The sequence below is a fragment of the Cryptotermes secundus genome, unplaced genomic scaffold, assembly GCF_002891405.2.
Source record: "Cryptotermes secundus unplaced genomic scaffold, Csec_1.0 scaffold131, whole genome shotgun sequence".
NCBI classification, from domain to species: Eukaryota; Metazoa; Arthropoda; class Insecta; order Blattodea; family Kalotermitidae; genus Cryptotermes; species Cryptotermes secundus.
Window position 1 is genome coordinate 1185316 of NW_019742552.1, and position 13763 is coordinate 1199078.

General features: G+C 39.9%; 1 protein-coding gene across 2 annotated transcripts in view; it reads right to left on the reverse strand.

The window, feature by feature from the left end:
• LOC111873294 (monocyte to macrophage differentiation factor 2) overlaps nt 1-12011 on the reverse strand; it is a 28676-nt gene extending 16665 nt beyond the window's left edge. Inside the window, exons 1-2 of one of the 2 annotated variants that reach the window (XM_023867890.2) lie at nt 11908-12011; nt 3162-3314 (exon numbers count right to left, since the gene is read on the reverse strand). In XM_023867890.2, coding sequence (XP_023723658.1) covers nt 3162-3265 — 104 coding nt within the window. In that variant the 5' untranslated portion in view covers nt 3266-3314; nt 11908-12011. Of the gene's footprint in view, nt 1-3161; nt 3315-3840; nt 4040-11907 lie in introns of those variants that run through there. The other variant, XM_023867889.2, reaches the window with a different exon arrangement.
• Nucleotides 12012-13763: the final 1752 nt, after the last annotated feature.

Below are 13763 nucleotides of genomic sequence, written 5' to 3' on the forward strand. Positions count from 1 at the left end.
TACTCATTAATCGTCTTATAATTCAATGCTCTACTCTTGAGCTACTGACAGTGTCTTTAAATAAACCATAAACAAATGTTCAGTCTAATAAAAGTATGAAGAAAGCAGTCTTCTGGGATGCGGCACTGTGTAAATGTGGTGTTAACCGACGTTTCGGAGGAACGTATCGCCTCCTCCGAAAAGTCAGTTAACACCACATCGACATGGTGCCACATCCCAGAAGACTGCTTTCTTTATAGTCTTCGCCGTGAAAACCTCAAATCTTACATAATAAAAGTATATTAGAGATTTAGCTTAAATCCTTAAAATAAGCTATTGTTTGCTGAAATATGCTGATAGCAAAAATAACTTACATAAGCACTGTGATACATGCTTCTATATTTTGGAGACCTTTAACCATGACTAATGTTTCTCATAGTTTTAGTAATGCCTCTACATAAAATTCCAAATAATACCCATCGCCAGGAGTGCTTTTATTGGGAAAACCCAAAACATTTTTAGCTTCAAATAAATTGTTTCTCAGAAGTTTGCCTTTTAATTTAGATGCTTGATTAAAGTTGGCTACATTTTATGAAGGATCTACATCAAGGAGACATAACATGCAGCACAGTAGTGGCAAAGATGAAGCATCTACACGAGGAGCATACGTAAGTCCATACCTATACAAGTTCACAGTCTGTATGCATATGGTTTCATCAAACAAGTATGTTACAGTAGGAATTCACATGATGTAGCTCCATGGATCAGTCAACCTAATAACTGCTTAGGTAGTCCAGAAACTCCTCAGCCTTCACAGAACTTGAAGATTCATCACCACATTCACAAGAGCTCACCCTAGAGCCTTTGCTGTACTAGATGGATCCAGTCACATCCTATTTCTTTAATATTTCTTTTAATACTATCCTCAGATTTTTGTTTGGGTGATCCCTTTTCCTTAGTTTTCTAACAAATATTCTGTGAAATTTATCATCTCTCCCATGTGTTCTATGTCTCTCATTCACCTCATCTTCCTGGATTTGATTACTTTAATGTTTCTTAAAGATTACAATTTATGAAGCTCATCATTATGTAATTGTTTCCACCCTCCTGTTACTTTCTCTCTCTTAGGTCCAAATATTCTCTTCAGCTCTCTGTTCTCAGTCTACTTTCTTCCTTTAATGTAAGATATCATGTTTCATATTCATACAGAGTATCTGGTAAATTATAGTTTTGTATATTTTAATTTGTTTTTAATAAAAGATAGGATGACAACAGGACTGTGAACTAAATGGTACCAAGCATTCTCCAGTTTTATCTACACATATCCTCAATAACAGAGTTTTAATGTGGTACTGCCATTACCATCTCTGCCACAGTTTCAAAGGAAGTTATTGCTAATAATTATTGAGCCATAGGAAGATACAAAATGTATGCTAGATTGACATCCTTATATTGCATAAAAAATACCTATGCACACTGGGCTCACTACATCAAGAATCATAGATGACATCATAGCTACACTGTTCCACTGCATGTGGCTGCATGCACATGACCTATAGCTCCTACTCACTGTTCTGCAATTCAAGTGTGGACTGGATGTTTTCTTTTCTTCAATACTAGCAGGGCAGATCACAGTATGCATAGTCCTATTTCACCCTCATTCTCACCAGGTTTTGTAGAGATTTCTTTGCTTCTAGTTATAATGAGGCATATATAAGCTTCATGTAAGTTATCTACAAACCATAATAAATTTAAAGAAATGTACAGTATGTCCAAGGCATCTTCTCATGAATCGTGTGAATATGTTTAACAATTTAAAACCTTTTATTAATTTATTTCTGGTTTATTTAATGACAATTTAAATAGCTCAGATTATAATAGCAATATATTATAAGATTAGTGAATAGTGACTTGGAAAGGATGTGGGAGGAGTTAGTCATGGTCTACTTAGAGGTGTTATGCCAGCCTTTGCCTGGAGTGCTAAGGGAATCCTGACAGGATAGGCAATCTCCACTTTGAAATTTAAGCTCAGAACCGCAGGAATGTAAGCAGGGTGCTACCCACTCAACTGTGTCATTCAGGTGACCATTTATATTAAAGGAACAGAAACTAGAGAAATGGTGAAGAGTGATTTCTAATAGTTATTTGGCAACAAAACAGGTCTGTTATTTCACAATATGTATTATGTATACCAAATATGTTTTGTATTTATATGACATATTCCACTCCTACAGTCAATTTGACTAACTTTGGATACATGGAATGCAATGCAATGCAATGCAATGTAATATAATGTGAGGTAATGTTCATCATGTAAAATATCACATATCAGGTAATGTCAATAAATATGCTGAATGCAATGAAAGTGTATTTCTAAAAACTATGTGGGACAGAATTAAGTATAACACAAAAAAATCAAAATATAAGAAAATACAAAAAGCACATAAAATCTTCATAAAAAAAAAGAGTATTGTTGCATGATATTTATATCATGAGTTACATAAGCTATTATCACACAAATGTGACTGGGTTTCCAATGCTCATACCAGCCTTAACGGCTGCAAAATTCCAACTTAGATGCAATAAAGATATGGTTTAACCTGGGGCATCAAATGTTTCAAACAAATTTCTGTCATGTTACAGTGTCACTTTGCTTTACATAGTCAATTCACAATACACTGGGGCATGCGGTAGCATAGTTGGTTGAGGCACCATGCTACAAGCTGGATGGTCATGGGTTCGAGTCCCAATGAAGTGGATTTTTTCAGTCTACCTAATCTTTCCAGCTGCATTATGGCTCTGGGGTCAACTCAGCCTCTAACAGAAATGAGTATATTTAATTACCTTTGAGCTTTCTCTTGATAGTATATTTTATTTGCATTCCCACCCACTTATTGCTGACTTACTGCGCGATTAATCTTCAACCCCTAAGATGGAGTGGATGCATTCTTCTAAAACACAGGCGGACACCTATCAAATTACACAGAATGGGAACCTAAATCCCATATCCAAAATAACAAACCTCTTTATCTTCCTGTTATGTAGAGACTAAGCTTTGTTTCATGAATGGCCAGTTGTATAAAAAAGTAAAATAAGCATGACTTCATATTCGAATATAGGACCAGCAAAATTAAAGGTGGATTATATTGGAAAACTTGGGAATTGAAAATTAAGATACTCACTTCTGGAGCCACTTCCAGTCTAACCATTGGCATGGAAGAGAAAGAGAGTTCTGGATTCTGGATATTGGCATGCCCTTAACTTGGTTCAGTGTGTAAAATGTCATGATTTTCTCCAGAACCTTTCATGCAAACAAATGGGCTCCATTCTCTTCACTAAAGTAAAAAAAGAAAAACATCCCTTTATCATCTTATACATCAAAAAGAATATTTTCAACAGATCAACAGAATTTATGAAATGATTCAGTTCATTATGAACTACAACTGTCCTACTTCTACGGCCATCTGTTAAGTAATCGAAATGTCAATAGCTTGACTTCTGACGTGGAAATGTGGGTCATGACGCTAATTCTTAAACATTATGAATGAACGAATTAATGATTCGAATACTTATTTACAAAGTCTAACACACATTGCAGCTTTGACAACGAAATCTTAAAATTAAAAGTGTTTAATTTTTACAAAATCATGATTATTCAACAACCGGTCATATATAGTACCAAATTGTCGGTGTACCTTCGAAAGGGTGATAACGTAATGATTCCAGTCCATTGCGGAATATTAATGCATGACGATTCCTCGAGATACACCGTAATTTGTACTACAATACACCGTATTAGAGTTCCTAATATATCCACTAAAATGCTTTCATATATATATATATTTATAAAAATAAACCTACCCAGCTCCACAGCCCCCACGGCCCCCACCACACATTCAAACCGCACGTTCACTTCCGATCACTACCTTCCCTTCCCCAGAACTGAACTGACGTTCGCTGAAGTTACTGACCGTTACGGATTGCACGGAATCACGGACGATCACGGAATAGGCCGAACACACGGCCCCTCTCACTCACACGATAACCAGAACCCTTGCGAGGCTTACGAGGCTTACGAGGCCTACGAGTTTGCCCGACAGCCAGGGTCGCGGTCAACTAGGTTTCTCCGACCAATCGACAAATCAAATGTAAATCGTAACACACAGATGTTTATTTGACAACAGTTTGGACATGCGCCCAGGATTGTAGATCCAAATCACGCACAGCAAACCCATCGAATTCGGCAGATTATCGCGCAAAAGATGAACACGGTGGCAAAAGCGTGCAATTATCGTACAATATCGCAACATTGTAGCATAACATCAGAAGCAAGCAAAATAACTACAATTTTATTTCTAGGCAGAGATTTTTAACAAGAGGTGATATATTTAAATTGTCATATCATATCTCATAGCAACATCTAATTTGGAAGGACAGTTCTGGACTGATCAATGTGTCGGGATGCAGCCCAGAGCAACAACCTGAACAAATATTTCAGATACTATACAAGAGAACGTTTGAAAATTTCAATAATTAATGCTTAATGTATCAGGGGAGGAGAACAAATATCTGCATAAAAACGAAAGATGTTTGACAAAGCCCATCGTTATCACCAACAAAACCTGAAGTTTCATTGACACCCCCTTCCCCTTGAAATATCTTATTTCATCGCTCTATTACCCTGTGTCCCCTTAGTTGATATTCTCATGATATTTTTTACTGCCATTACTGATGAATGAATGAATTACCTTTCATTCTCATCATACCTTTTTTTTAATTCGGGGGTGAGTCCAGTTGGGTCCACTCGGCACAGTGGCCACTGATTGGCCTGTTGTACCTGTCCCGGGTGTTTATGATGATGGAGAATTTGGTGGCATGAAGATTGGCAGGGGAAACCGAAGTACCCAGAGAAAACCTACCCCAGCGCCACTTTGTCCACCACAGATCTCAGCGACTAACCGCTTGAACTAAGGCGCCCCCCCTCCCCATCATACGTTACTTAGGTTACTTACACTTATTTCCATACTACATGACCATATCGCATATCTTTGCATTCCGTTTCAATATGTGTATATTCATTGTGTGTTTTCCTGATATAGGCATGTAGTATGTGAAAGTGAGAAATGTGCGGGATGCAAAACGAATTTATGTTATGGTAGAACAACTGCCAAAGCAGGCTCTTTGGTGTAACCCCAAAGGAAGTAAATTCCTGGTAGATTATGCATAAGGTGGAATTCATAGAAACCGGAATAGGCCATCAGTCTAATTCTTGAATTGGAAGAGAAGAAGAAGAATATATTTTGACAAATTTACACAATTTCAGTCCCCCTGAATAGGAAAAAGTTACATTTACTATGATGCCATCTTTCTGTAAATCTGTACGTGTGCCATGCTAGCACCTGAATGATTAGACAGACTTTATTCATCCCCGATATTTAGGAATTAGTTCATCATATGTCGGTGCCTGGTGAACATGAATATTCCTGAAGAAAGCAGTCTTCTGGGATGTGGCACCGTGTAGATGTGGTGCTAACCGACGTTCCGGAGAAATGTATCGCCTCCAACTTCAGGGTAGAAGGAAAAATAAGAAAATCCGAATGCGAAGAGACAGTGAGAACAGGTGCAGATTTTCTTATTTTTCCTTCTACCCTGAAGATGGAGGCGATACGTTTCTCTGGAACGTCGGTTAACACCACATGTACACGGTGCCACATCCCAGAGGACTGCATTTGTCATAGTCACCTCCGTGAAAACCTCAAATTTTACATGAATATTCTTGTTCCAAAAATAGGGGCCCTTCACAGCAGGCCCCAAACACAAAATTGCTATCTTCTCTTAAACAGCTTCAAGGGATTTTGATTAAATTATTTTTTTTTTTTTTTTGGAAACTTCCCCCTAAATGAAACTGCATAATATTATCTTCAGAAAATTAATGATACAGTCGCTAGCAGCACAAAGGTGAGTTGTCAGTTTTCTAGGAAGCCGCTTAACCGATTTTAAGTTTTCATTATGTACAGAGGACATAGAGCCAAATAGTAGTTTATAGGCTGGAACATTCTAAATGTATAGATTATTTCAGGATAGTAGAAGGCTGTTATCTGTGAAGTAAAAAAAGTAAAGTAAAGTAAAGTAAAGTTATCCCTGTAACAGGACGTGAAGGCCCATACGGTTGTTAGACGTTGAGGTTCCCACATTATCTAGACAATCGGCTCAAAGATGGCGGTTAGGTTGTCAGCCTTATGCGCCGGCCGGCTTTACCCCCCAGGAAAATTATTTAATTATTTCCTGGTACTCATTTTTGTTGGGGTACGCGGTAGCGTAGTGGTTAAGGTGCTATGCTACAAGCCGGAAGGTCTCAGGTTCAAGCCCCGTTTGGATTTTTTCAATTGACCTAATCCTTCCGGCCGCACTAGGCCCTGGGGTTTACTCAGCCTCTAACAGAAATGAGTACCAGGAATTAATTAAATAATTTTCCTGGGGAGTGAAGGGCGGCCGGCGCGTAAGGCTGACAACCTTACCGCCATCTTTGAGCCGATTGTCAAGGTAATGTGGGACACTTAAAGACTCACAACCCTATGGGCCTTCACGGCCTGTTACAGGGATAGCTTTACTTTTTTTTTTTACTTACTTATTTCTGTTAGAGACTGAGTCGACCCCAGGGCCATAGTGCGGCCGGAAGGATTAGGTCAATTGAAAAAATCCAGTGTACTCATAGAGACTTGAACACGCGACCTTCCGGCTTGTAACATAGTACCTCAACCAACTACACTACAGCGAGCCCCGCAGTTTTTAGCCTCACACCCAACCCTCAAGCTGGAGGACCAAACACTGTCGGATATCTGGAGATCGTCCCTTCCCTCTGCATCCTGAGGACGCACCATGCCGTGTTCACAAGGAACACAATTAACATGGCTCCACATATCATAATTTTTAAATTTCGAGGGTCGTAATTGGCCGTGTTCAAATACTTACTTGAAATGCAAAATATTGCTTATATTTAATGCATTTGTAAAAAAAAATGAATGACAAATATATTTTTCCGCCAGCCTCACTAGTGGTTTACAGAGTCCCATGTATTTGGTCACGTCTGGCAGATTGTCTGAAATACTGACAGCGTCGTAAAGGGTAACATAACATGATATTGGCCTGTGAATTCCAGTTTTAAAATATAACGATATAGTTCTTCCAACATGGTTTCCGAAGTTAGACCACCTCTGTGGTCTGGTGGTCAGAGTTCCTGGCTACAGATCCAGAGGTTCCGGATTCGATTCCCGGCGTTACCAGATTCTTTCTGAGAAGAAGTGGGTCTGGAACGGGGTCCACTCAGCCTCGTGAAGATAATTGAGGAGCTATTTCAGGGAAATGGCGGCTCCGGTCTAGAAGACCGAAATTATCGGCCTTGGGGATTGGTTGCGATGACCACGCGACACCCTCTATCCGCAAAAGTTGGCACTAACTTAGCCGACAATCGGCGGTCGCTCGATCGGTATAGTTCGCTTGCGGACTAAAATCGTGGATTTTTTTTGTTTGCTTTATTCAAAATTCGAAGGAAATCCAGCTGATTCTCACTTGACACATGTTGAGTGAGTGGTATGAGTGAGTGTGGTTTGGATATTGTCTTCTCACCTGATCGCCAGGTAGCTAGAGCCAAATTTCGGCATTACGAAAAGAAAATTAAGACTCTGGATTGAATGCAAATTCCTGGCGAAGAGCCTGCATTCGTCTCTAATTACAGGCTGCAGTGCAAGAACGCGTGATTTGCGCGACTGCCAATGTAAATGTACTTTGAACTTAATGCTGAGGTGTGCTTCGTGCCGCGCCTTCACAGAATTTACATATTATCTAGTACAGTGAATAAGATTTTGCTAACTTTTATTATAAATAGTTAACTCCGAAATAAAATCATTCAAATTTCTCTGCTTTAATTTAATTATTTAACAAGCCACATGACGTAGTGATAGCACAATAAAGTCACACTCTAACCGACTTCGAGACAACAACCAGCGAATGTAAAATAGAACTGTAATCGTGCAACCGCAAACACAAAAGAGTGTAATGTTTAGGAATAAACTGAATGATGAATGTATTAATAATGCTGTGAATGTGTCACTTCGTCTATCGTCCGTCGAACCTCATGACATCTTTGAGCTCCACATGTATGTTCTTGAGACAGAGAACATTCTCCGTGCCCTACCGAGCAGCTGTGGAATTTGTGGCCATCAATTAAGGTCAATGAGATGTGACAAGCCTCACTAATGACGGGTTTCGTCACAGTGTCTGGAAATTTCATCTTATTAATTGTGAAAAAGTATTGAGAAAGTTCATCTGCTTTTAAATGGAGGAGGGGAGATCATTCTTTTCGCTTGGGGTGGAATTTTGGCTCACACCAGCTCTGCTGATGAGTAACATAACTGCGATTCGCGAACTGTCTGGGTATTCATAAATTTTTTCATGGAGCTTACCAAAAGAGAAGCATAATAACGAAGTATTCACGAATATGTAAGATTATTTAATATAAGGCATATTCATATTCTGCTTATGTTACTCTCTTTGTTGCGGATATTTCTGTATATCTGGGGGTGGGGAGCAGCCTCTTCGAATCGCATAACACAGACATCTGTGACTACATTCTTACATATTTAGTGTCTAGATACGAGGTTTGGATTGGTAATTGGATTTATTGGACTCTTACACAATTCTTAACTGGAGTAATTATAGCTCTTTCTTTAGTATGAGCACTTCAAGTTTCACAACAGCATATAAAATATCTTCACTATGCGCTGCATGGCAACATTGGTCAAGGCGAAGCCCGACATATAAAATACAAGAGGCTTAAACTTGGCGGCGGTCAGGCATACGACCGTTCAAGTGACTAGACTGCTGTGGTAGCGAATACTACTAGAAATAGGACATAATGTGCTGTACTGAGCCTAGACTGACAAGAGGCCTTGTATATAATATACGTACTAGATATTAAGTTTCAATTGTAAATAAGTGTACATAGTGACAATGGACTAATACTGTCGACTATGACTGACAAATGACAGACTCGACCTCTCGTTAGAGAGGGCGCCCCACATGGACAGGATTGTAACTTTCTCTTAAAAAGTAATATCTGGTCATGAGCCCCAGCCGGGGCTCGACACCAAGACAGACAGACTGACTGACTGTCAGTCGCAACATGACTTTGACTTTGACTTTGTATGGTAACGGATCTCAAAACAGCGTAGGTTTCTTAGCGTCTGTCCTTGGAAGCTGGTGACCCTCTCACATCAAATCCAAAACGGTAACTCACGACCTCCTAGTCCAGACGGTCCAGACTGTCTGTAGGTCGGTCGGCTGGTCGGTTAAATTACTGCTCTCCTTCGCCAACACAGTCATTCCTGTATTCAGCGTCCTCGAGATCAATGACAAAGAATCTTGTTCTCTCCTAGATATGTACGTGTGTAGAAATGGGGCCTCCTCTTTGACGCGGGAGGGGTCGGTCTTTCTATTAGGCGTTAAATTTGTTGCACGATAGTTTCAGCACAAGTACATCCACGCTGTCACGACGTCCAGTCACTACGGATTCTGTGCATTTTTTGTCACCGCACTTTACTAAGTAATATTTATATATAAGATATGCAGAGGTTTCTGTCAATGCAGGCTTGTGCAGCAGGTTATGTCTCATGCAACTACTCTGAAACTGCAGTTAGCCAGCTGAACGGTCGTAGGCCAGGCCGCTGCCTAGTTTAAGCCTCCTATACTTCATATGAATTGTTTCTCCTTGTCCAGTACCACGTATATTTGGATTTACATGATTTAGGATTACTTCTGTCTGTGTCCTGAATAATTTAGTCATGTAGTCATACACGCAGGGACTTTGAAAGCACGTGTAATTAGCGGATTTGTATCCATTTATCAAGAATTCGAATAGTGCGGAGCGCTCTGTTCTGCAGAGGCTGCAATTTCAAGAGGTGAGCGTCCACCGTATACTCCCAGATGGGACAGGCATAAGCCATAACAGACCTAATCAGAGCTTTATAAAGCTTAAGTTTAATATTTGTACTAAAACTCACACTTTTGAAAAGAGAATATGCTCTCATATATGTGTGGGCAAGTCCTTGGCTACAGTCTTTTCGATATGGTATCTCCTTGTAATATTCCTGCTGAAGGTGACATTTTGCATTATTTGCAAATGGAATGTCTCATCCACTTAGTTGTAGTACGTCGTCAGGGACCCTTAAGTCTTCTGGAGAAATATCGCCCGTGTTTTCTTCATGTTCCCTCCTTATATAAACTCGGACGGACCGATATGAAACACCGCCAACAAGAGTTCCTCTATTGTTGCGTTCGTGTATTCTTTGCCGCGGAAGCTTGTTTACCAAGCCGTTCCCTACCAACGGACTCTTCTTTGGTTCTGCTATTCCGGCTTTCAGCAGACATGTCACAATATAATTACATTAACTTCCCATGTTTTCAAGCGGGAAACTAATTTGCGAAGCACCATGATAAAATTTAGCTGCAAGAAAATGGGCCAAATGAAAGGAGTGTGCCGAAGAAGAAAAGGATTTATAATGCAGAAGTGTTCATGGGGGACACATATTAAAATCAACCGCCTTCGGCACAATGCATTTTAGGGTTCCGAAGGATTAGACCTCGCATTCTTTACTTACGATAGAGTACAACTTCATATCGTCAATTTTATCTTCTGTTGGGGCATGAACATTTAGAACGATCTCACACCAGCGACCTCGTAGTATTATGTATGATATCCTATCACTAACAAACTATACTCCCTTAACTGCTGCTACGTTTCTTCTATGTACGAAAACACCTGTATCTAATTCATGATTTTCATTCCCCTTTCAATAGAAAAATGTATATTCGCCTACTTCTTCGATGCCACCTCCGTCCCTTCTGACTTCCTGTACTCCCGCTAAATCTAACTTACATATTGAGATTTCTTCCGCCACTGCTCTGTGCGAACCTGCCCTATACATACTTCTAATATTCCAAGTACTAAATCTCATCCATTTTCTTTTGCTTAGGTCCTTTATCTAAGGAATCCGTCCAGGTCAGAGGCTTGTTATGATCTATCATAACAAGCTTATTTTAACGGTGAGGAGTTGTTAGCCGCACGCCCAACACCTAAGGTGGAGACCACCCCTTGTCGACTGTCAGCGACTGCTTATTCAATATATTCGAAGCTTCCCTCCACACTTGGAGGGCGCCTCGTCCACCCGCAACCTGAGGATGCGCCATGCCGTAGTAACAAGGGATCCACATAACTTAGACACTCATTTGAACACATCTCAAATATGAAGCAATGATGAAATCCAGTATTTAATGTAAATGGGATCAAGGAGCAGTGTAGGTCATGAATAGATATGATAGAACACTCTCCTATTAATGATCAAATCTGTCAATTATTCATTACATCAACACATACAAACAAACAAACTCCGTGGCTTGAGTCCGCAAGCGAAATATACCGACCTAGCGACCGCCGCTTGTCGGCGAAGTTAGTGGCAACTTTTGCGGATGGAGGGTGTTGCGTGGTCAGCGCAAAGAATCCCCACGGCCGTTAATCTCGGTTTTCTAGACCGGAGCCGCTATTTCCTTGAACTAGGTCCTCTATTATCCTCACGAGGCTGAGTGGACCCCGTTCCAGACCCACTATCTCTCAGAAAATCTGGTAGCGCCGGGAATCGAATCCGGGACCTCTGGATCTGTAGCCAGGAACTCTGACCGCTAGATCACAGATGCGGTCTATGTCAACATATAGATCATTTATTTAAGACAGATATGTCACTCTCATCCTCATTTTAACTGCACCATGTAAGTAGAGTTCCCTGGACTAAACGTCCATTCATGAAGAAACGAGAGTCATCTGTCTTGTCTCTCTCCTAGCTCTTCTCACTCTCACGCATTAACGAGTATACCTACCTGATAGTATCTTCGAATTTCTTGCTGCCTACATGACTATCAGCTTGTTTAGAGGGATTCTGATCCACGGAGTTAATTCCCATTTATTCTCAGTTTGAAAACTGCAATCCCTGCAAAAAGAATATATTCGCAATGAAAAAACAATTACAATGTCTGCATCATAGCAAATTGTTGTACGATCGCTCTTAGGTAAAACTCATGGTTCGCGAATTCGTCCTGCAATCTTGGACGTGTTTGTGAACATTTTAAGAGAATTTTCTGCATATCGGACCTGGTATTTTTATCTTCAGTTGCATATATCTGGACTAAGAGGCCCACTGATGAACTAAAACTTAGAATATGCCCACCCAGGAATGATTCAAATGTGGGGCTGTTTTATATGAACAATCTGGCATTATTCCCAAAACAAAATTGTTGACGCCTGAGAAGGGATGTAAGAATCATCGATCTTAAACGGCGATTTCTTCGAACGCTTTTGCCGTCTATGCAGCGCAGCGTAACTTTGTAAATTAGCCTGCATAACCGAGATTTCTGCAAACTGAAGGAAATTAATATGCAACTTCAGTAGACCATGATCACAAATCTCTCTGCATCAGAAAAGGAGTTAATTAGGCCTAGTGTTTAACCTGTCGAAGCCTGAAGTGCATCTAAGCAAAAAAAAAAAAGTTCTTACCAAAGAAAAATAAAAAAAGAGTTAATTCCTACCAAACAAAAACACATTGTCTGCATTACGCAGACTAATCGGTTAAATCTGCTTAAGGAAATAATAGCTGATTACTTTGAGGATCATACAAAAGCAGTACGTACTCTCTGTGAGCTAAATGCAGAGTTCCACAATGTCATAGCTGGAAGAACATGGATTAGATAACGAGTGTTTATTATACTGATCGGCTAACATCGTCATTTAAAATCAAATAAAATTTTAAGTATTTCATTTTACGAACTTCCGGCCGTCGATACAAGGCCGATATATAGTATCCCCTTCATTGCTAGCGATGAGTGCAGTCTGACACGCGTCATGATCTATAAATTGCATTTGTCTATTGAGGAGACGGTTAAAGATGATTAAACAGACGCAGGATGAGCTGAGCGGATAATGTAGCACGCATAGACACGAGAAATTTGTTTCGGCAGGAAACCTCAATACGTCACTTGGGAGACGTAAGTCTAGACGGGAAAACAATATTAAAATTAATATTGGAGCGATAGGTTGTGAAATGTTGAATGGATTTTGGTGAGAGGAATTAATGATGGGATATTTTAACACATTGATTGATTCTTGTCCTACATGCAAGCCATATATTCAGCGATGAATTTCCGAATTCCTTAGGAAACTGAGAATTTATTCTGATATATTGGGTTTTCGGACTTTATCCATCGTCCTGGTTTTTAAGATAACTAATAAAAACACGACGTTTCGGAAACTGGATCTGTTTCCGTCCTCAGGTGAAGGAAATCACTCAATCCAGTGATTGAGGCTAGCTCTTTCTAACGGACCCAACAGAATATGTGTTTTCCTTCACCTGAGGACGGAAACAGATCCATTTTCCGAAACGTCGTGTTTTTATTAGTTATCTTAAAAACCAGGACGATGGATAAAGTCCGAAAACCCAATATATCAGTGTAAATTCTCAGTTTCCTAAGGAATTCGGAAATTCATCGCTGAATATATGGCTTGCATGTAGGACAAGAATCAATCAATGTGTTAAAATATCCCATCATTAATTCCTCTCACCAAAATCCATTCAACATTTCACAACCTATCGCTCCAATATTAATTTTAATATTGTTTTCCCGTCTAGACTTACGTCTCCCAAGTGACGTATTGAGGTTTCCTGCCGAAACAAATTTCTCGT